Here is a 24,434-nt window from a genome sequence, read left to right as displayed (position 1 = left end):
TTCCACTGGTAACCCGGTGTTTAACGTCACATTGCTAGGAATTGTGGGTAATTCCCTTGGGCAAAGTCTGCTGCAGAAATGCGTATTTACGGAGAGGGTTCATAAAGGGCTTAACATATCTGCGAGAGAGCCCTCAAACACCCGATGGCTTGACAGTGGGACAGCCCTACACGCTCACGGATTTAGAACGCCTTAACAATCCGTGAGTCCGTGCGTGTGGAGGTTGGGATTGGCGCCATTGTCTGAATAACACCAGCATTACGTGCAGTTTTCTCATCCGCCACATGATGGTAAGCGCGAGGAAGAGGCGTCCCAGTTTACTCCGAGAGCATCGTTCACTGATGAGGACAGATACTACATAATGCATACTGATACCGGAATGTGGAAGCTTTCAAAATAAGAGCTTGAAAACTATCTTTACAAAAAGCATTAGTTTTGTCCATTGAGGCAACCGCATCTCATCGTAATGCTGTGTGATTGACAGGTCTTGCTAAAAGATTATATAGGCCTATATATATACATAATCTTGTATTTATATATATATATATATGAGATTATATATATAGATTAATACACATATGTATATATATAGTCAATTGTATGATTATTTATACCTTCCTTTAGACAATTGCATCCAGACATGTCTCAGACTGTTACACATAACATTACATTGTTCTGGAAACTGTATATTCTTATTAAGATCAATTCAAGACTGGATTTGTGTAGAGGGGTGAATCGTTTATTCTGAAAAGATTGACCGGATGCTCCTCCTCTAATTGTGTCCGACTTGACACCGGTACCTAGTGACCCGCTCAGCCCAGTCCCTTAAAGAGAGCAAGAGTATCGCCCCGGCGGACAGTTGCGGTAGCCTTCTGGCTCGGATATTTGTCTTTCTCTGGATTTACACCGCGCAGATAACATTCCGGGATGCCTTCAAATGTACAAGGTAATAAATAACACAGACAGCGGTCTGCTTTGTCTCGGGCATCCTCTGCATGTCTGCAGCGAGCTAAAAGCTTCTCTACAATAGAGCATCAGCAGGCCAAGCTAAACCTGCGTCGGTATTAACTAGCTCTCTGTTATAATAACCTGGTTTTCTTTTTTTCCTCAGGAGGGAAAGCCTTTGGCCTGCAAAAGGAGCAGCAAAGGTCGAAATTGGAAGAAATAAACCAGGTACGCAGGCTCTCCTTGTGTACCGTTTATCAGCGTGCATCTAACGGCACCTCACGGGAATTTGAATTCATGAAGCACGCATACACTTGACTTGGCATTGGCCTTGTTTGTGAAGCGTGATTCAATGCAGTGAGGTGCATCTGTCCCCCGGTAGATTTGTGAATAATGCATTCCCTGAACGCAACACGCATTTAATGGAAGCCCCCATAGCGATGCATTTTATTGATTTGTTTGCCCTCGCAGTCTGGTGGCACTTGTTGAACCGCGCTGCATGCTGTCACACGAGGATTCTCCTCCTGGCCCCGGTCATGTGTGCATTTGTGCGTAAAACCAACGCATTTGAAGCGTGTTGTGTGGCTCCTCTTGTCTGGCGTTTCGAGCTCTTTGTCTCACACCGGGGCCTCGCTCCGTCAGATAACCGTGAAGTAACGTACAGGTCCTCAGATTAACGACGTGTCCGTACATAATCTCCGTTTCCCTCCTTTTACTGTGGCTCACGTCGTGCTCTCGCACGGAAACCAGGTCGCGGCAAGAGGGCAGCCGGGAGCGCCTGTCACATTTCTGTGCACAGCAGTAAAACGCACTCTTATTCCTGCATGAGATTTATGCATTTGATTTGTTAAATCCCTCATTTGTTCATTAGAGAAACAACCCCAGATACATCTAGGACATACTGTACTGTAATTAAATCCTGTGTTATTCATCTATGAAAATGTTATCTGATCATAAAGTCGATTGACATCTGCAACCAAAATTCACTCCAGCTTCTCTAATGTGATGTTTATTTTGTATGAGCCTAATATTATGAAGAATATCTTTGGGACAAAACAAGCCAGTAGAAGACACCAGCTTGAACTGTTTCTATACACCAAACACTAAATAAAATCAATTTACTGATCATTTCGACTCCTTAGCTGCAGCCCTAAAATACCTTCAGCTGGAGGAGATCCTCCTGTATTGTGATGCACTCGTTCAAATACACTTGCATACATTTAGGATACACTCTGACTGTGAGGGGACATTCCTGCGAGGGTGGGAGTTGCAGCGTGGGGGGGGCTGAGTCAGGCGTTCCTGATAAGCATCCAGCTGTGGCGTTTCTCCTCTTCACCCTCTTCACCCTTCTCCTTTCAAGCTTCACAGAAGTCCACGCAGAGAACAACCTGACTCTCTCCTCTCCGCGTAGGCTGAAGCTGACTCCCACATGGCAGATTGCGTCATTATAATTTCATTAGAAAAGCTCCCTTCAGGCCTTTTTCCTTTTACACCCTTGTGGGGTGTTCCACTTAATGAACACAGTGATAAGTATTGTGACTGCAGCGGGAGGAACGCAACCAGATTGATGTACTTCGTGCTCTAATTTGGGCTTCTTTCCTCTTTATGTGTGTGTTGTGAAACACTGCTGGGACTTTTTGGACGCCAGGTTTAAAAAAAAAAAATGGGCTCAGATCTGATTTAAGGGGTTTCAGTCAATCTCGTAAAACTTGTTTGTTTTTTCCCCCGATCACCTTCAGTTTGTTCACCCCTCTTCCTCCTTATCAGGAATACCTGGAAGACCAGAAATACCGGGATGAAGAGGACCTGCCCGAAAAGCTGGAAGGGCTCAAAAGTAAGCAAATCATTCCCCTTTCCCCTTTCCCTGTTCCCAAAGTAGTTTCAGTATCTGTTAGGGTGTGGTTGTCTTTGTGAGGGTGTGTTCCTCTTCTCTGTCTTTTGTCTTTGCCTGTATATTTGTTTGTTAGCGGTCTGCTCACACACACACACACACATGCAGCATGTTGTGTTTCTCTGTGGGAAAGACAGACTGCTGAGATTCCAAAGAGGTTTTGCAAGGCCAAGTCCTCGGAGGGCTTGCAGGAATGTGCTTGGGGGGGGGGTTCCTCCGCTTGTTGTTTCAATATTCAGAAGTACGCTGGGTAAACTCATAGCTCCAAGCAATAGAATACAATCACTGCTACTATAGGAGCTGATTGCGGGAACAAAATGGCACGATTTGATCAAAGAACTCCTCCCCATTGCTTTGATATTACACACGTGTGCTCTGGGTGTATTTAGAGGAATCTGTTTTCTGGCTGTGTGAGTTTTCTTTATCCACGGTTTTCCAGACGGAATAACATAAGGCTGTTCATTCGAATAGGGGCCATGAGAAACCTGCTCCGGTGTCCTACATACAGTCTCCGCTTGCTGGAGGAAATGGAGCAGTAATGTATAAACAGAGAGGGGACCCGACACCCGGGTCCTAAGAGGATCTCTGGTTTTTTTCTTTCTATCTTTCCCCTTCTGTTTCCATACCGTCCCAGTGACCCAGAGGTCAGTATCTAAACCAACCAAATCACAGCAATGCTACTGCATTATTATTATTATTATTATTATTATTATTCAAACTGTTATTTTCTTTGTTTTAATAGTTATTAAATGGCAGATGCTTGTCACCGTTTCTGTCAATAAAACAACCAAAAGAGAATAGTTTATAGTGGATATTAATTGAGCTTTGTAAACTTATTGCTGTTTTGGGGACAATAATTACACTGCAGTGTTTTTATAGTGGAGTAAAAAGTAACAGCCAAGTATTACTTTTTTATGAAATATAATAGTACGCTTATTAAATTTGCGTTCAGGAAATATCGGCAGAACAGGAAAGCCTTTCTTTATTCCACTGCTAACCTTCTGCACACTGGATAAATACCTGATATCGGCACTTTTTTATTAACAACAAACAGTATATAGTGTCTCTTTTTAAGCTGTATTGATATCGGACTTTATTGAGATGTAACTGTCACTGATGGTGGTTGTAGCTTCGCTGCCAGCAGCTCAGCTCAGCAGGAGATCGATCGATCACATCGTACGTTCACGTTGCAGTATTTTAATCCGAGCAGCACGTCGCGCTGTCGAGGAACGTTGAGTTTTTACATGTTGGTGAGAGTAGAGACAAAAAGCTGTCACTGCTGGACTGCAGGTCAGACACCAACGTGAAGTTAGTCTGATGAAGCCGCTTTAGAGTTTGTATTAAACATCACGAACGCAGCAAAATAGAAAGAGGAAGAGGTCAGCGTCTCTCTGCAGATACAGACAGCGCCGCACACACTAGTGGGTCATGAGTGATGATTGAGGGGGTTTCTTGTTCTATGAGTCTGTACATCTTTGTTTTTTTTTTTTACTCATTCTGCCTTTAAGACATCAGTTCTTCTGTGATGTCATGCTATTTTGTGTGGAAGGGTTCGAATGAGAAAGCACATAGTTACTCCTATTGCCTAAACTCAGAGTGAAATCAGTGTTGGCGGCATCGTATCATTTATTTATGTGTTGGCCAAAGTAGCAGCTAGTCATCATCCATCTCAAATGTTTTATCAGCAAGGTTGTTTTCATAATGGAGACGCCTCCTCAGCATCAAACAACTTAAATCAAACTTAAATCACAGACTTCTTTATGACGGTCAAAGAGAAGCAGAAAATACTTCATAATTATGGCGGAAAATGTCTGGTTCATGAAACGATGGCCCTGTAACTTTGTCACATCCGCTGCTAAAGGAATGTGGGTCAGGAGGAGACGCTGAAGAGGAGCCATTTTCTGTGGCTGCAGATGATCAGCAGGCTGCTCTACGACAAGTGGCCCACTCAAGAACTGCTTTGTGTGTGTGTGGGTGTGTGTGTGTGTGTGTGTGTGTGTGCGCATGATGTGTGGAGGCCCCCTTCTTCTCAGAGTTTACAAACAGGGTTAGCATTGTCCTGTCCCGTTCCCCATGGGTTCACACAGTCCCCTCTCTCTGCCTCCCAACACACACACAGAGCTTCCAGTGTGGGACAGAAATAGCAAGTGTAATCTGACTAAAGTGTTCTTCTGGACAAAAGAATGGTGAAATTTAGGGAGAAGCGGGAAAATGTCATTTATTGGTTTTTCAGAGCGTGAAGTCACATCAGCGGACTGTTTTCAGTGATCATCGGCCGAGAAGCCCCCGATCCCATTTAGTCAGTAATCACTTCCCATCTTTGTTGTCATAGTACACAGACTAACTAACCAAGTTATTCCTTTTAAAATGAGCTACTAATCTAACAGACGGCAGAGCAGAGAGAGTTTGTAAGATGTACTGAAGGGGAAAAAACACTTATAAGAAACAAATATTATATAAAGATGAATAAAGCACATGACCAATGAAAGCACCGGGGTCGTCGACCCCTTAAAGGAAAATAAGATTATAATTTGAGTTGGAGTTATTTAAACATAACAGCAAATCTACGGATTGAAGTGAAAACCGTTCAACTAGCTTTGCAACGCTGTTTAGTTTTAGCCTGTAATAAATGACTGCACGTCCTGTACATTGCTCTTTGCTGACAAAAAACTAAATGTGTTTTAAGACTTTTTAAGTCCCAGGAAAAAAAGTTATGAGTTTGCTGTACACAAAGTACAAGACGGCTCCAAATGCAGTTTTTTGTTGAGCTCAAACTGCAAACTAAGTAGTTCCTTACCAGTAGTTATACGTATGGGCTCTGTCTGGAAAGCGTCAGGGATTTGTCTGCATGTTCTCAGGCTAGAAAGATCAGATTTCATTTGAGTGAGGGACAGTTTTCAGCCCGAGCGTCTCTGTTTTCCTTCCTGATTGCTGTTTTAACTTGTAAGTTATCTGTTAACCTTCTGACCCTCTCACTTTAATCTGTCTCAGACGTCAATCCCACTCAGCTGCCCTCTGAGACATTCAAAACACACACACACACGACACACCTGTCATCATCAGCTGTTTGTGTCTGTCCTTTTTCAGCTGTCAGCAGTGTAAGACTCACTGGACAGCGGTTGTTAACACACAGTTTCACTGGCTGCAAGACGCCAGCTGGGGATTGGTGTTTGTAAAATGTTGTTCTTGGTGAAGTGGCGTGTGTGTGTGTGAGCCGTTACTAATGATCTCTTGTGTGTTTGTTTTGCAGATAAATATTCCGAGTTTGACCTGAATGATCAAGGAGAGATCGGTGAGTAATGGTAGCACTAAAACACCAACTGTCAGCTGGCCCATGCGCAGGGTCGACACGCAGGAGCAGTAATTAATACTGTGTGTGTATTGTCTGACCGGTGTGAGCACAGGGTATGATCAGGCTCATGTGTCATGTTTTGAGTCCTGTATGTAAAGTGAGACCACACTGTACACAGGTGTGAAAGCTCTTGGAGCAGATGTGAGGCGAACTGTAGTGTCGGGAGTCCGACCGCAGAGATAGTCTGTCTGCAGGTCCTGAAAGAAGCTGCTAATTGTCCTTCATGTCAACTTGTGTGTTGTTTTTAGCCACATTAGCGGCTAACAAAAAAAACAGATGGCAATGTCAGTTGCTTGGTCCGCCACTACGGACCCAATCTGAAATATCTCAACAACTCCAGAATGGATTACATTGACATTTGGTGCAGATGTCCATGCTGTCCAGAGGATGAATGTGGTGATCGCTAACATTTTCATAGAGTGCTTGAGAATAGGACCAAATCTAGGTAGAAAAGGGCCAGATTTTCAAAGAATAAAATACAGCTTGGTCAAAAAAGCTGTTTTTGGTGGGATCATATTTAGACAATTTGTTGCAATTTGTGTGAGTGTTGACCAACATTTTGGGATTAAATGCCTGGACTAAAAACTCTTCTTTTGAGGGACATTGCAAACTGTATTAGTTATTATGAAGTCAATAAAGCAGGAGCCAGGTGGACAGTATCCAGAGCCATCTTTAGATTTATTAAGACCTTTTCTGAAGGTTTGCTCCAGCATTGTACCAGTGATGAAGCTACAGTGCCAGAGACATCTAGAATCAGTGAAGCTCCAAACACACATTCATAATGTAACGCAGGCTTTCTGATGAAAATTGTAGGTCCTCAGCGTCTTTTCAGGCTTTGGAAAGCTCCTTCCAGAGACACATAAGACATTAGACAGCTGTCGTGGTCCTTGAGATGACTCAAATTCAATGTGTGTTGGAGGGACCCTTTTTTAAAATGCAGACTTGAATACTATACAAATGATTAATATGTTCTCAATAAAGCACGTATCTGATTGTCACCTGCACCTTCTCTCAGATATGATGGGTCTGAAGCGCATGATGGAGAAGCTGGGGGTGCCCAAGACCCACCTGGAGTTGAAAAAGATGATCGTTGAGGTGACGGGCGGCGGCAGCAGCAACACTATCGACTACAGGGACTTTGTCAAGATGATGCTGGGCAAGCGCTCTGCCGTGCTCAAACTGTAAGTAAACCTCTGTGCGTGTGTGTGTGAAAAGATGATGATTTTACATGCAGAGTGAGTTGTGTCTATAAACCATCTGCTGGTTCGTTTGTGTGTGTGTGTGTGTGTGTGTGTGTGTGTGTGTGTTTATGTGTGTGCTCACATGAATCATGTGCCGTGTCAGCCTATTGTCTCATCCTTCAGAAGGGGGTTCAGACATGACTAGCGATGATGTCACTACCCACATGCTACGTTAGTCGTTAGTCTCCACGGCAACAGAACCCATTTATGTAAGCCTATCCATAGTCAACCCATCCTTATCCTGAGCCGGGATCATGTGCTTAGGTAACTGATTATAGGCTGATTAACCGCTGACAGTCACGCGGGACCGGCAAAGACACCCAACCACACGAGATTCTGCCAGTGGAGTTCTCTTACAATAGCTATTATGTCTTTCAATGGCCCCTGGTGGATAAGGGGACACGTTCCCTGTTATTCTGGACCTGAAGCAGCCTCTCAGTGGGTCAGACTGCAGGAGAACGAGTGTGTCGGCTGGCTGCATGTCAGCTCTGCTGGACTAAACAGGCTGGACCCTTTTTAGTAGACAAATCCTCATAATCCCCAAAACACCAAGCAGAGGAAATTCATAACTTTTCCCTCCTTTGCCCTCAACCATTTTTCAAACGGTGTATCCCATAATCCCACATCGGCTATTTATACATGCCTCATTCCCTCCGGGCCTCATTAGTCCACTTGGTAGTGGTTTGTAATCACTTTCACCGGGGGAATGGTACACTGGGCAGCGATCACATTTCAACTTTAAACAAATGTTGACATTTTAACTTGATGAAGTTTGTTTTACTAAACAATAATGTTGCAGATTCAACACATTTATATAAACAGGAAAGGAGTTTTTTTTTTAGAGTGAGCTTCTATTGGCTACTAACGTTCTGTTTGTGTGTGTGTGTGTGTGTGTGTGTCCACATTCATTGATCTGCAGAAGGGAGACATTGGTCACAGGGTGTAGGTTACCGACATGGAGTATCTTGCTGTTTCTACTGCTCCTCCCCACTCTCTCTGATGACTGCGAAGGTCTACAACGCCTCTCTTGTGTTCTGCTGTTTTTGTCTCTAAAGGGAGGAACGAGAGGTGGGGGGGGGGGGGGGGGGGGGGGTACAATGAGCTCTAGAATAGTGTTATTCAAAGCACTTGGCACCACAACAATTGATGTAGTTACAATCGGAGGAAAATGATTGAGGTCACCCTCCACAAGTTGGGGCCCAGTTTGGGAAAGCTCTCTGGATAAAGTCACTGTTAGAGCGATGCACACGTGCACAAGGACGCTCAGCCACTGTAGTTTGTTTCACCCAAGATTTTAAATTCCAGATGAGCCTTACAGGTTGTACATTTTCTACTAGCGATTGGTTAACAAGTAGCAACAGCTGTGAGGGATCTTGATGACAAGATTCCACTTTTTCTTTCCATGAAGTGAAGATAATCACAGGGGTCCTATCTACTGACGTTATAGCACCGTGTGTGCATTAGAGTGCATAATATACATATTTCAGTTTTTGTACAACAGGTATCTGGTGTGTATGTACACAACAACATTAAGATCTTCTGTCTACATAGAGCAGATAAACCTAACATGGCAATATGCTGAAATCATACATGCGTCACTGTAACAATGTTAATGAAAATGCATTTAAGAGCCATAATGAATAATCTATTTACAAAAGCAGGACATTTGACTTGCTGTTGGATCAGTAGGAGGCGACCGATCAGGTGTGATCTTGAGTTGCCGAGTGCCGGTTTTCGTCGTTGGGATCATTGCTCCTTATGAGCTTAGTGGAGCTTTGCAGAGTTTTCCAAAAAAGGAAACTAAAGACGGGCATTCTGTGCTCTGAATAGCTCCTGTCCGATCGCTCACTCTGCAGTGTACAGTGTAAACCACCGTGCCCCTCACTCCCCTTTGTGGTTTCTCTTCATTCCTTTCACTTACGGCTCAGCCAGCTTCATGCCCCGTCTGCAACCGTGGCTCTCTGAATCATCCAGGAGCTGATGATCCCGCCTCACTTACACATTCCTGCTTGTGTTGTTTCTACTGTTCTTGTTCACCTCCTTTACACTCTCTTACAACCTTCTGTCGTCCTGATTTACATCCACATTTCACTTTCTTTCTGCCTCTCTCAACGTCGAACTCAGTCTCCCTGTCTCTGCCTGTTTGCATTCATTTCTTTTGAAGCTATTAGTGGATAAACTGATTCGTCAACTAAAATATGTTGATAATCAATCAATCGTTAATGTAATATTTCAAGCAAAAGTTCTAATTTCTCATTTTCAACGAGTTGCTGCAGTGCAACAACAAAAAAGCTATTTCAAGATGGCAACTCTGGCTTGTTTTTATTTTCTGCCCTTTTTTATGGACCAAAGAATGAGACGAGCAATGATGGAAATAATCTGAATATATATAATGATAATGAAGATAAACTTTAGTTAACACCCTAAGTTCAATAAAAGGCAAACGCATACACATAAAACAGCAAACTCGATGCATAACAACTGCTGCATTTCTACCCACTTTCCTTTAGTGTGTGATTTCATTAGTCAGACATCCACATTATTATCTTTTACATTAGTTTTACTTTTGGAGCACAGTCATACAGATTCATGCATGTTCATCACAATCAAATGACATCATTCTTTGAATGCTGTAGTGTACTGGAGCTAGGCCGATTTTATGTTACAGATGTCACGTAAGTCAAGCCCGTAGTCCAACAGAGGGCACCCACAAGTTGATTTTCCAACAGTAAAATGCTCCATTCCGTCTGTATCTTGGTCAATACAAATCAAGTGTATTGTTTATTTTGTTTTAGCTATTTTATGATTCCTCTCTCTCTCTCTCTCTCTCTCCACAGAGTCTTGGTCTTTGAGGACAAAGCCAATGGCGCTGCCTGCAAACCAGGCGGACCCCCTCCAAAGCGGGACATTTCTAGCCTGCCTTAGCCGTAGACGTCGGCCTCCGGACTGCTGCTGAAGCAGAGGGACCATCGTTGGTTTGCGTGGAATCGAATCATTCTTTTAACATGTGGAGTGTTGTATTAGTGTGGGACCAGTGATTTGGTGATTTGAGGATGTTATTTTGTGATATATATGGTGTGTGCAAGCTGTTTGTCATTTGGAAAGTCTGAGCCCACAGCCCACTAAATGATGTTTGACTGGGAATATTATCATTCATCTTTTTTCCCCTTTTGAATTGAAATGTAGCATTAGTAGTTGTACTCGTGATCTGGTTGATAAACCTTTTTGTTGTAAGTGTTTCATGGATATATTTTAAGGGAAGACTCCAGAGGTTGCTTTTCCTTCCTTGTTTCTTTTTTTTTGTTTTTTTGTTTTGGGAATCATTTTAGCGACGTGAGAGTAGGATGCTTTTGAAGAAGCACAAGGAAAAGAAGAAGCAGCTTTCCCCCCCAACACGTTTTTGCACTGTCCTCAGTGGTCTTGGATGAATTCCTGTCGGGCTGATCCTGGTCAGCGTGTCGCTTTAGATCAGGTGCCAGAGATTACAGGCCCAGCTTCCTTTTTGGGGTCAAAGTCATCCGAGCTGAAACACTGATCTGGAATCAGTAACTAGGTAATCCTGGCCACTTTCGTGATCTAATAATATTTTTGTAGATGACTGTACTGCTATGCGTTTTTAAATATTCCTCTCTCGGCTAGTGTGAGCGAATAAGAGATCATGTTGACCATGGGACGTTCAAGTTTCAGTACTGCAAACCTGATTTCTTTAGATCTGTATGGTTAAAGCACATGTTCATTTTTGGAGGGAGTGTGATTTTAACAGGCACGCAAGCGTAACAAATGTACATAATATACTCCACACAGTACAATCATATTCTTTCCAAGTGCCTCAACCTGCAGACGCTGTAGAGCTTCAACACACCGATTGAGAAAGGAGGGAGTGCACACGCGTGTTCGTTCCAGCAGTCCTCTTGGTTTACTAATTCCAGGAAAAAAAAAGAAAACCTGAAATAATGTTCTTTTGTTGAGACAGTTTTGATGATGTTTGTTGAAGTGTATTGTTCTGGTGTTTCCACAGCATTCTGAGTGAGTGAAATTCTCAAGTGTTGGATTTTTTTTTAATGTCATTTTTTTTCCCTTTTTATTAACATTATCATTGTTTATGTCACAGCAAGCGTTTAACCCGTTTGTGAGGTGATTTGACTGCTTAGGTTACCTTATACTTCACACGTGTGTCATTAGTTTCTCTTTTTTTTTTTCTCCCCACATGTCTTCCATCAGCTAACCATCCCGTTCATTGTCCTGTGAATTCTGTTATTTGTGCCTCAGTGTTGCTGTAACTCACGCTACTTACTGTGAATTTGGTACTCGTAGTATTTTTGATCCACCTAACGTGTTTTTAAGCTATTGTTTGTTTTCCGTCTGATAGGTGTATTACATCTTTTAATGTTGTTGAGATGCACATTGTTTTGCAGACACCAAAGGAATTAAAATTATTCTTACACTGGCCCGTTAAGTTTTGAGTTGTTCATTGCTGTTATAGAGATCTCGTTCAACTCATTTTTACTTTGTGTGAAAAACAAGTTTAATAGGAATAGTGTTTAACTGCAGTATCTTTTCATTTGTTTGTTCATTTACTGTAGCATCTTCTCTGCTCATGAAAGGTGGGTGTCCTTCCATCGATCTTAAAGAATCCATGTGTCGTTAAAGACCACATTGCAACACGTGTTTGGCTATCGGTGCTGATGGATGTAAAGGTAAAACCTGGGCATTGTCAGTTATGTTTTGGGGTAAATCTCATCCTTTAGTTTTCATGATTATCTCCCGGTTCATTCCCAGGAAGAGAGAAATCGTGTGTAAATCTTTGGCTGACAACGGTTTGCGTGTTGTAACAATGCTTTCATTCCATATTCTTTCCTCGTTCACTTTACATGTTGCTCCATGTACGTGCAGCTGCAACCCGAGCAATAACATGGTTTCAACAAAAAGGTCAATAGCTGCTATTCTAGTGCACACAGTCACTTGTTTGGTTCTGTTTAATCGTCTGTGTGTAAAGGCCATCTATCTTCCGTGTCATTGGGAGAGCAGGTGCGTGGGTGGGGAATAGTTTATGCATACTTTAAAAAGCATGTTAACAGGCGTATTCTGAAGGTGTGTCATTCTGTATCGATGGTAATTATTGGTCCACGGCTGACATTGAAATAATGAATGCATCACTGCAGTGCATCTGAGGACAGGACGCCCTCCTCAGGACCTCCTCAGGACCTCCTCTCTCGCATAGAGGCTGCCATCTACTGGTCAATCTACGTCGTGGCATGAGTGAGATATTTGGTGATAGCCTGCTCATGAAACTGGAGGTTTAACTGAGTCACACCCTTTGGTTTGTACTTTTCAACAGAAAATTAGACGATAGATTCTCAGTTTTTACACAAGACTTGCAAATAAGATTTGCTTAAAACAAATTTAAAAACCTGCGTCTGCCAGACATCCTAATAGTCTTAAATGTAGTATGTATATATATATATTAGTGTGTGTATTAGCTCACCTCTCATTCTACAAGAGATTAACTAATATTAATTTAGTGTATAGTTGATCTAATGACCTGTAATCATCACTCAAATTGTCCATATTTTGATGACATCACAGGACTTAATTGTGTTTATTATGAAGAGTTATTAGAGTGGAGGTGTCTTTTTTCTGGATAAGTTGCTACAATGTCTTGATTGACACATGAACGGTAACATCCCCTTTAACTTGGACCTACTTTGTCAAACTAATACTTTACAATGATACGTAGCAGAGCCCATACAGTCACTTTAGATACATGTCAAAGAGCACCTCTTCTCATCTTGAGCTGCTCATCCTCTCATTCACAACAAGAGCTGACCAGAACCTCGATTACCAAATGGCGCCTGTAGGATTGACCAGTTACCACAAGATGTCACCACTGAGAAGGCTTTGGGTGATATGGCATCTGTAGGTTTCTGATCGGAGCTGTGAAACACATTTATGGACAGACATTTACTGGCCGTCACTTCTCAAATTCCCAGCCTGATAATTAAGAACAGAAAGAGAACGAACCACACCTGACTATATGTACTGTATTGATGTTGATGGGAGTCCTAAAAGTCCTAAAATAAGGACAGTATGAACAGAGCTTTAATCAAATCTGTATTATTTTATCTCAAAACCTATATAGAGCCCAGCACACACACAAACGTAGACCAAGTGTCACTGACAAGGACCTTTGGTACTAACTGTAAATTCCTACCAGACCTCTCTGGGGAGTCATAGTAACTCTTTGCCAGGCCATGCTTTCTTTGATAATCACTGACTTGCGAAAAATATAAAGATATTTGCACTTATTTGGGATATCCAAAGTGCATTACCGTCTGCTGGGCTTCACTGTGCTTTGGGGTGTGATTTGGGATGCTTTGAGGGTGTTTGGTCATGCATCACTGTCACTAAGCATCTCTTCACGATCCTGACAAGCTCATTGTTATTCCCAAGGCATCTCAGCCTTCTAGGTCATGAAATACAGTATAAGTGGCTCCGTCCAAACTCAAGAGCCATCAATGAGACTACACAGCAATGCCCAGCTGCCTTTGACTTCACAATTCACAAGAAGATCAACCCAGACTAGCACTGAATAGTCATTTTGTTTCGGTGTTTTATTTCCATCTAATAACTTTAATGACCAGAATTGTCTTAGTTAGTATAACTCCCATGAATAATAAAGTGGTGGTATTCTCAGTCTCTGGAGGTAGGTGAGTGTCCTCACCTCTCTTAATCCAACCAAATGTTATTTCTCATTTGCCTTTCCAGCCCTTGGATCGTTTCCTAAAATAGAGTTGAATAGAAATACACAATTAACACAATAACCTATTGAAAAGAGACCTTACACATGGTATCAACAATTGCGTAGGTGTACATTCAGGGTAGAACCAAAGATTCATTTATTGTAGGATGTTTTGCAAACAAGATTTTTGCCACTTATTAAAGCTTGGGTGTGGCACGTTTTGGCACAATCACATTTTCACAAAACTCCATGTAAATTATTATTAAATGAAATGCTGGATGAGAGGTGTCACTCATTGTCTAGGCTTATAACTACCATGGCATTTTAGTTATAATCCAATGTTGTATATCCTGCCTTAGACAAAGGGTCATGTATATCAGTCAGAGACACATAAAAAACTATTGCCCATATATGGCTCTACAGGGCTGAGTTGATTCAAAGTTCCCAAAGTGCAGTTTAGCTTTCTCTGTAAATAATTAATGTTACATTTTGATGCATCCGTTTATAAATGCTACTGAGATTCTGTTCCATCTATTTTGTCACCGTGTCTTACTTTTCAAACGTATTAATCATCACATGTATGTCTAGTGTACATTTCCTCTCAGACTCTTTCACCACCAATATGTTTTCCAACACAAACAAACTTCAATCCATGTAAAGTTAATAATCACACCCCGATTTGGGAGTTTCCTGGGGACCTTGAAGGCAACATTCTACGTTGCCTACGCGTCTAACGACTCGCGCAAGAAGCCGGGGCTCCGCCCACCCTCCGCGCGGAGCAGAGGCGTTTGAGTAGAGACGCACACAGCGGAGTTCGGTCCATCTCTGCTCGCAGCTAGCTAACCCCGCAGCAAGGCCACTGCGGGAAGATGGCGACGGAAAAACAGAAAAATGAAGGAAGAGTGAAAATTGGACATTACATTCTCGGAGATACACTCGGTGTGGGGACGTTTGGAAAGGTTAAAGGTATGTCCGACTGTCTTTTACGTCTGTTGCATCCTGCCAACTGGAAGATGGTGGCAATGGGAGCTTCTAGCTTAGCATGCTAAGTTAGCATGCTATGAAAGCTAACTTGTCGCAACGCCAGGAAAGGTAGCACACTTGTTGTCCTCATGTCCTGCTAGTTAGCTCAACTTGTTTCCTGACAGACATTTTCGGAATGTAGCCGCAGATGCCAAACGACTGCCACACAATGCAAGTTATATGACATTAGCTTCTGTTTAGCCACATCTATTTCAGGTAGTGGCCGGTTGCGTTTTGGAGCTAAGTTAGCCCGAGAGCCACAAGTCGCTTGTCAAGACGGACACCGGGAAGTAGACCCGTCTTGACTGGCGGTGGTGTTGCTAGCCATGGCGCTAGATGGGTAGATATTTACGAGGAGCATTTAGCTCATAGACCCAATCTATTTCGTGTTGCCAATCTAGAGAGCTGCACGATTAGTATGTCAATAAATAGCTTTGCTTGTATCAACACCTATTGGTCTAATGATTTTTCGACAACGCCCCCTGTGTATTTCTTCATATTCTCCTCTCAGCTCTGCCGTTATTATCGACCTCTTCTGTAGACTGTCCGTTTTACCATGCAGTGCAGTTTGAACTCACGATTGATCCCAAATAAAGTGAACCCATCAGGCACTCTCCCAAAAAAAATAGAAACCAGTCAGAACAGCAACATGCTTGATTTACAGTTCCCAGTGAGTCATCTCTGCACTTTTTGTGGTCGTTGTAAGAAAGAAGACCACAGTCTGTTGCTCTGTGCTGATTACTGCAGGCTTGGTTCATAGTTCATCATCACAACTGGTAAATCAATAGCAGCTGTTTACTAACTCCCCCCTCCTCGTTTTTATTGAATGGTAACTTGTACTGATATGTTAAAATGTTTATCTTCCCACTGTTGCATATCGCTGTTTTCATGGCTAAACCACGTCTTAAAATGTGTTAATACCTCTTGGTCTTCAGACTGTTGTGGTTACAGACATATCGGGCTAGGTATGTCAGTGTTTTGGAGATGCACTTTTAGCTTTTACCATCACTTAATGCTGTTCAGAAGTTTGGTAATGCCTGCCTCAAACACTTGATACGTTAGTCAGGAAATACTATGTTTTTTAATTGTTTTTCATGCTTTTAGGTTGTAGAAAGTTCTCTTTGCAAATAGGCTAGATGTTGTTTTGGATGAAGGGTTTGCAAAAAAGGTCCTTTGTTGTTAATGGAGAACTATGAACAATGGTTTAACCAGACTGACAATTGAAATGGCAGAAAAATACATAGATCCCTCCGAGCAACAGTAAGAATAAAATAAATAATAAGATAAATAACAAAATTAATTGGAAGCTTAGCATCTAAATGTGTGCAGATTTAAATAGGAACAAGTTTCAGTTTTAGGTGCACAATAATGCCTTTAACAAGCTGGAATATGAACTAATAATATTATTAATTACGGTGTGTTGCTAAAGCAAAGCTATTCTTGAAACGTTACAATATAAAACGGTTGGGTAGACTTCAGAAAGCTCAAAGAAAAATGGCTGCACATCTCCGGTCCCTAATGTGTTTCTGGAAACCAATTAGAAATCGATGGGTATTTGGGGCAAAAATTGCCAAATTTATTTCAATCGTAAATAATACATTTGGTGTCTGAATTATACTTAACAGGTGACTCCAAACCTTTGAACGTCAGTGTATGTCCTGTGTTGTAATTGGTATTGCTCATCTTGTTTTACCCTGCAGTTGGCCAACATGAGCTGACCAAGCACCAGGTGGCCGTGAAGATCTTGAACAGGCAGAAGATCCGCAGTTTGGACGTGGTGGGAAAGATCCGCAGGGAGATCCAGAACCTCAAGCTTTTCAGGCATCCTCACATAATTAAACTGTAAGTCCTAGATTACACCCTGCTCGCTGCTCCATAATCCCCCTGCCGCCACAATAATGCCACCCACTGAGCTATTTCCAGGCTTTAATGGTGTTTCAGAGTACATCCATGTGGGGGTATCTGTCTGACCCAGACTCCTCTCCTCTCAGTCCCTGGCTCACTCTGCTTTATTGCCTGATTTCCTCTCTGTTGACCTTTCATTCTAATACGTAAAAGTGCTTCATCACCATCTTTCATCATGCCTTGTTGTGTGATCGCCTCTCCTTCAGTTTCGTATTCACTAAAAGTTTATTAATTATTCATTTACAGAACTCTGGGGTCTGAATTTTGAATACAATACAACAGGGTAGAATTGTCACATCCTATCCAAAAGATATGTCCTGTTTCAAATGACGGAATCATTTTGAATGAGTCATTGTTTAACTTCACGTCTCTGAGCCGACGGTGAAACTAATCGGAGGCAAGCTCAGTGCGTTGTTGGTGCTTAAATGCACATTTGCGTCAAGCAGCGCTGTAAACCACTACAAGCCTGAAGTAAACACTCCTTTTGGCAACACAAGAATGCTGCGGTGGTGCTGCTGAAACTGTCACTGATCCAAAAATAAAGAGATTCTTCCTACCTTCTATCTAAACGTTCACAGGAAGCAACAAGTGCTCAAGGCCACAGTTACAGGGTCATTAAAGTCGTGAGGTGTGGCTAATTGCATGAAATACCAGCTTCATGTCATGCATGCACAAGAATGTAAACCTTTTTGTGTGTGTGTGTGTGTGTGTTGGTGAGAGAGATCTTTGACTGGGCACACAAACACTGGGGCAGAGTGCACAGCATTGCTCGTCTAGTGAGGACAAGTGAAGCAACACAACACAATACACCTTCATTTGGTTTTCAGGATGTTTGTAGCAATCGTGACAAATAAGCTGAGCGGTTAGTCAGCATCTGCTTAAACTTTGGTAATTTTAACTTTGTGGTGCGGTCTACAAGAACAAATCTGTCACAATCATTATGCATTTACCTTTAGACTGACATTGAAATGTTGTGATTGAAGAGGAGACGGACACAGTTTCACTGTAATATCTACTGTTAGCTTGTCATTACTTTGCTACTCTTTTTAGTATGTTAAACCTTGTGGATTTAGAGCTGCAGGGGCTGCAATGCTGCGTACAGAATTTTCAGTTGTTGGCTTATTCTGCTGCTTGATGTTGAATATGATAATCACTGCCAGTGTAAATTCTTATGTGCAAGAGTTCCTCACTAAGCTATGGACTGAAAGGATAGGTGTTAACCAGTTACAAAGGCTAGTAGCTGAATCAAGTTTAAACCAACGATGCTCCGATATTAAGCTCTCTGCAATGCTTTTGAGTGTGAGACTGTCTCCCTGCAGAATAGATCAAACCACAGATGTGCTGTGTCATAGATGAATGTAATTTTGGTGGTTTTATTTAACATGTATGCAAATATATACAAATATGCTTTTCTTGCTTGGAACAAGCTTCTATTGTTTGAAAGCTAGACTCACTAACAAAGGGTGCTTTCACACCTGTAGTTTATTTAATTTGCTCCAAGCATGAGGTGCGTTTCAGTGCACCATCTCAGGTTCATAAAGTGTGTCACAGCGGGCTTTTACTAAATGGGCTGTTTTTCTAACAGCAAGGCATAAAACTCCAAGCTATTATGATTTGGTCATATTCTTGCTGGAAATGGAGCGTAACATGTTATGTTTCTACAACATTCCACAGTTGGATACAAAATCCACGTGATTTAATAGCATGTTTTCCTATTTCTTATTCCTACAAATGATGAAATAATAACTCATAACTGTCTATTTGAGCGGTGTTATATCTCCTAATCGTTGATGATCCGTATGATTTTGTGTTGATGTCTGCAGGTATCAGGTTATTAGCACCCCTACAGATATCTTTATGGTGATGGAGTATGTCTCGGGAGGCGAGCTATTCGACTATATCTGCAAAAATGGAAAGGTAATACACTATGATACTAGGAAATACATTTTCCTTCACTCTTTCCATCTTGTCATATGTAACATATTTTGCACATTTTGTTTCCAGTGAGGGGACCAGCACACATAAGTGCATTATGTACGTCTCTTTGTTTATAGCCAGCCTTTGGTGCAGATACAGCAACCTGTGAACCTGAAACTGTGGCTTGAAAAGCTAACATAACACCACACCAAGTGCTGCTTAGTCAGCTGAGATGTGCTAATTCACCGAGTGAGAGTCACAGAGAAGATCACACCTCATGGATGATTCCTGCTTTGACAGTTGGATGAAAAGGAGAGTCGTCGGCTGTTCCAGCAGATTATTTCAGCAGTAGACTACTGCCACAGACACATGGTGGTGCACCGAGACCTCAAGCCTGAAAATGTGCTGCTTGATGCACACATGAATGCCAAGATTGCAGACTTCGGTAAGCGTGTCAAGTCCTAAACCCAGGTCTTCACAGGTGACAGTATTTGTTCAAATTATGGACACACTAGTACAGAACTTGGTTCGGTAACTCTAAATTTAATGTAGAGTCCATGTGGAGTTTTTGACTATTAATAGGACTATCAAGCAATGTCCCTGTGTTTTTAGTTTTGTATTACATGTAGCGATGCACTAATCAAATGTGCCGAATAGCTATCGGGGCTTATACTGACCGTATTTTACCCGTGTAACATGTTGTGCAGGATTATCAAACATGATGTCGGACGGAGAGTTCCTGCGAACGAGCTGTGGTTCTCCAAACTATGCTGCTCCTGAGGTGATCTCAGGAAGGTAATGTTTGCCATCATTACATGTTGACACTGACTGAATAAACAAAATTCAGTAAGGTGTGGCGTTCATGATCACAGGATTGTTTCCCTTTTTTTTTTACCCGTCCTCAGGCTATATGCTGGTCCAGAGGTAGACATCTGGAGCAGTGGGGTCATTCTCTATGCCTTGTTGTGTGGGACGCTTCCCTTTGATGACGACCACGTGCCAACACTCTTTAAGAAGATCTGCGACGGAATCTTTTTCACCCCGCAGTATCTGAACCCTTCGGTAATAAGCCTCCTTAAACACATGCTGCAGGTGGACCCCATGAAAAGAGCCACCATCAAAGAGATCCGGTGAGCCCGACGAGATTAATTACAAAGTCAAACTATTGCTATAGCGTTGCGTTCATGGTCTGTTTGACTAAATAATGTCTCCTCCTGCAGAGAGGATGAGTGGTTCAAACAGGGCCTACCAAAGTACTTGTTCCCTGAGGACCCCTCCTACAGCAACAACATGATTGACGACGAGGCCCTCAAAGAGGTATGTGAGAAGTTTGAGTGCACAGAGGAGGAGGTCCTGACCTGCATATACAGTCGCAACCACCAGGATCCGTTGGCCGTCGCCTACCATCTCATCATTGACAATCGTCGCATCATGAATGAAGCCAAGGACTTTTACCTGGCGTCCAGCCCTCCCGACTCTTTTCTAGATGACCAGCACCTGAGCTCGTCCGGCGCAGCTGTATCTGGCATCGTCAAGGTCCACCCCGAGCGCGTACCCTTCCTGTTGGCGGAGACTCCTCCCAGGCCTCGCCACACGCTGGACGAATTGAACCCCCAGAAGTCCAAGCACCAGGGTGTTAGAAGGGCCAAGTGGCACCTGGGTATCCGGAGTCAGAGTAGACCCAACGATATCATGTCAGAAGTGTGCCGTGCCATGAAACAGCTGGATTATGAGTGGAAGGTAAGGAAGAAACTCCATGAGAGTGGAAAGAGGAGGAAATAGGCCTCAGAGTACATTTAAACAAGGTTACATTATACAGTCACTGTTTCTTCACCCTTCATAACTCTTCCAGGTTGTGAATCCTTATTATCTGCGTGTGAGAAGGAAGAATCCTATTACTGGGATGCAAACCAAGATGAGCCTTCAACTCTACCAGGTGGACAGTAGAACCTACCTCCTCGACTTCCGTAGCATAGACGGTAAGCTTTAATTCAACTGTTCTGTATCAGTTACATTGACTAAGATGTGAGTAAGAAACTGATAGTTGTGTTCCTCTCTAAAGTTAGTTGTGTGTTTTTAAACAAGTCTCACATCACTTATTTACAGTCTTTGATGATATTCTGCTCCGCTCTGAATGCAGCTTCCTGTATGTTGGTCGTGTTTCCCTGTGTTCTGTCCTGTAGTTTACTGCCTCAGTGAAGACTTCATAAATGATTGACTCAGGGTTGAGGGCTCCGGCTTTTTGTCTGTGTAGGTGCGCGGCGGCACCTCAAAGGCAAATATGAGATAAGAGTGTTGTTGTGAGAGGAATTAACGCAGCGAAGGCATGCTGTGCAAAGGGCACGAAGGGAATGGAAGGCTGAACTTTTAAAATAACTTTCAGGGGCCTTTTTTGAGGGACTTCAATGTCTTCAACAACTTTTCAAGAACTGCATATTCCCTTTTTATAGAACTTGATCAGGAAATATAATGAAATTTAAGGGTTTTTGTATTATGTAGAAAACCTTTTCTGTCTTGTTTTCTTTAGACGATATGTTGGAGACGAAATCTGGAACTGCTACCCCTCTCCGATCCGGGTCCGTGGGCAACTACCGCACCACTCTTAAGAACGATGTCGACGGGGCAGATGCTCCAGCCACGTCTAGCACTGTGCTCCCCACCAAGGCCGCGGAAGGCTCCTTAGCGTCATCGTTGACCTCGTCCATCGAATCAACGGGAGGGGCGGACACCGCGACCGTCCCTCGACCGGGAAGCCACACCATTGAGTTCTTTGAGATGTGTGCGAATCTTATTAAATTACTTGCACGATAGCTTGCAAAACAATCGCTAGCCTTTTTTCCTCTCCGAGTGTCTTTATAGCAATAAGCATGCAAACTGATTCATGGCTCAATTCATCCCAGCTGAGGATGAAGTGATTGTTCCATGGCACTGACGCAGGTTAGTGTTCCCTACGTGGACAGGATGTGTACTGAGCTGACAGGGACTGTTATGGGTTATTTGGAAAGATGAAAGATGGGCTACCTAATAGCAAAGACAGAACAACATTTACAACTCCCTGATCAATTTAATGGTAAATGTCCACATCCCACCTATACATATATGCGCAAGTGATTACACTGAATTCTCTGTACTGTAGCCAGTGAGCACTGCTTTCCCAGTACAGAGAACAAGATCAAGTTTTTGCCTGCAGAGAAGGAAGCCACATGTTGAGGGGTTGGGTGTCCGGGTGGCAGTCGTATAGGGTGCAGGTAGCACTTTTGCACAAGTTTCTTTTATTTCTCGCTGCTCTTGTTTTTGTTTTCTTTCTCTGTGGGGAACGGAGAAGCGGTGCCGATGTATCGGGGCTCTGCACCGGCTATAACAAGGGTCGTCATGCCCGTCACAGTCATTGGACTCTGAAGAAGTGCAATGAGCCCTTTATTTCTGTCTTGTGTCAGGGACAAAAGAATGCTTCATCACATTTATGTTTGCTTTTTTTTTTGTGAATTTGAGTTGTCAGAGACTAAATTTTCATGATTTATGTCCTTGTTGTAAAAAAAAGTTTGAATTTGTCTGTCCCCTACATTTTTATATATAAAGACATGAATATATTTATCAGTGGATGGAGTGTTGGTTCTATTGGAAATGGAATTTTGGGTTGCTTTTGTTTGTTGCATCAAGATCTATTGCTGGATGGTATATATTTTCCTTTTTTTACTGACTGGTTTTTAAATCAATATCACAGCTTTGTTTCCTTCAATCACAATTATTCTGATACTTGATTGTCTCTCCAGATAAATCCAGCCTGCTTTTACCATTTAAGAGGTATTTTTGCCATGACAGTCAAAATCTAGAAATATATCATTTTCAGTGTCGCATATTAAAATGACAAGGTGGTTTTGACTTTTTGTTGTATTTCCTTTTTGTTTTTAGATTAATGATCAGGACCAGAGTACGATCACTGAATGAAATGCCTTTTGTCTACATCCAATTTGTAAATGCCAACACATCAAAAGTGCAAAGGGCTCAGATTGAGTAGTAGCAGTTACATGCAGTGCATGGACGATGTCTATTGACAGGTGAATACATCCAGAATATTATCGTTTTGGGGGTTTTATTTTGCCCACACATTCCCTTTTACATACTTAACCCTGAAACAAACCTGTCGTGCTGGATAGATTGCAGTTCTTGTAGAAGGAAAAAGAAACATCACGCAAACATTAAGATCTTAAATGGTGTTGGGGATTTATATTTGATAAAGAAAAATATCGGACAAAATATACTTGCAAGCTCACAAAGTCTTGGATATATAAGTCTTTAATCACAAGTATGATCCATCTCCCTCCATTTCCTGTCCAGTCTTAAAGGTTTAAGCGGTGTCTGTTGTTAGGCTGCCTTATCATCATCAGTACTGTTTTTATGTAAAAGTAGGAATCCAGTGCCGATCAAAATTATTGGCACTTTTTTGGGAATCTCAAGTGTTGAAGTCCACAAATTATTTTTGTCAGTGTTGTTAATTCACAACTACTGTTAACAATTCACAGATTACTTTTGCATGACCAAAAATGTTTTGCAAAACAAAGAAAATTCTTAAATGCAAAATGTAAAATAAACCTCGGTAACTGCTGACACGTTTTAATTCTGGCAATAGAGGGAAAACAAAAAACTTTAACTGGTTTCTCGTGAATCATCATTTTTGTCTTAAGTCAAATGAACCGGGTTTTAATGAACTTTACATCGTAATATCAGTCACTCCCAAAGGTTTTACCTTATTTGTGTTCAGAGGTGTTAGCAGTTGCTCGAGGCTGTTTCTTGAGTTTAGCTCTACGGCTTTAAACATCTAAAATATCTCACCGGTATAAACAATTCTACATTTCAAAATGATTTAACAAAAATTGCCAAGAGTGACAATACTTGTGATCAACTTGTTTCTCTTGCTGGTTTGGACTGAAATATTTAGTTAATATTTGACCTTTTTATGTCTCCGTTTTGAACTAGAGTTTATGAAGTAAACTGATCACGGTGAAGAAACACACTACGGTCTTGGGATGATATTGTAAAACTAAACATTTTTAGTTTTATAGGGCAGTTGAAGTTTTGATTATTAAAACTTCACAAGGTGTTTGTAGGAAAGATGAATGTGTGAAACCGTGACCTTTTTGACAGTTTATGGAGTCGTGTCCTGACGATAAGTTCTGCCAGTCTATCTGTTCGGACTGCTTCAAATAAATATTGTTCTATTTTTGTTTGTTGTGTAAAGGGACCCTACCAGATTGACAAGTGTAAATCTGAATGGACAGTGTTGAAATCATTTGTATACACAACTGCCTAATAAACCGCTAAATTTCACACAATTTTGCTGAAGTTTCTCTGCATGTTTTTAGTCTTTGGACAGCTCACGTGAACTTGAAAGATGGTACCATCACAGCCATGCACTCAACA

The 24,434-nt window shown here is 42.0% G+C and overlaps 2 protein-coding genes across 2 annotated transcripts; both read left to right on the top strand.

Annotated features, from left to right (window-relative positions):
- Window positions 1-846: 846 nt before the first annotated feature.
- aif1l (allograft inflammatory factor 1-like) lies at window positions 847-11,753 on the top strand. The gene is made up of 6 exons (XM_079179222.1): window positions 847-946; window positions 1,112-1,173; window positions 2,713-2,779; window positions 6,087-6,128; window positions 7,204-7,369; window positions 10,267-11,753. The coding sequence occupies exons 1-6, from the start codon at window positions 928-930 to the stop codon at window positions 10,352-10,354; spliced, it is 444 nt and encodes a 147-aa protein (XP_079035348.1). The 5' UTR covers window positions 847-927; the 3' UTR covers window positions 10,355-11,753.
- A 3,233-nt stretch (window positions 11,754-14,986) lies between these two features.
- On the top strand, window positions 14,987-24,346 carry prkaa1 (protein kinase, AMP-activated, alpha 1 catalytic subunit). Its single transcript, XM_079179751.1, has 9 exons — window positions 14,987-15,134; window positions 16,892-17,033; window positions 18,920-19,013; window positions 19,314-19,458; window positions 19,721-19,808; window positions 19,919-20,143; window positions 20,234-20,753; window positions 20,866-20,992; window positions 21,541-24,346. The coding sequence occupies exons 1-9, from the start codon at window positions 15,038-15,040 to the stop codon at window positions 21,822-21,824; spliced, it is 1,722 nt and encodes a 573-aa protein (XP_079035877.1). The 5' UTR covers window positions 14,987-15,037; the 3' UTR covers window positions 21,825-24,346.
- The last annotated feature ends 88 nt before the right edge of the window (window positions 24,347-24,434 follow it).

The sequence above is a fragment of the Pholis gunnellus genome (genome assembly GCF_910591455.1).
Source record: "Pholis gunnellus genome assembly, chromosome: 18".
In the NCBI taxonomy this organism is placed as follows: Eukaryota; Metazoa; Chordata; class Actinopteri; order Perciformes; family Pholidae; genus Pholis; species Pholis gunnellus.
Note: the sequence above shows the minus strand (reverse complement) of the source record. Positions and strands in the feature narration are given on the sequence as shown.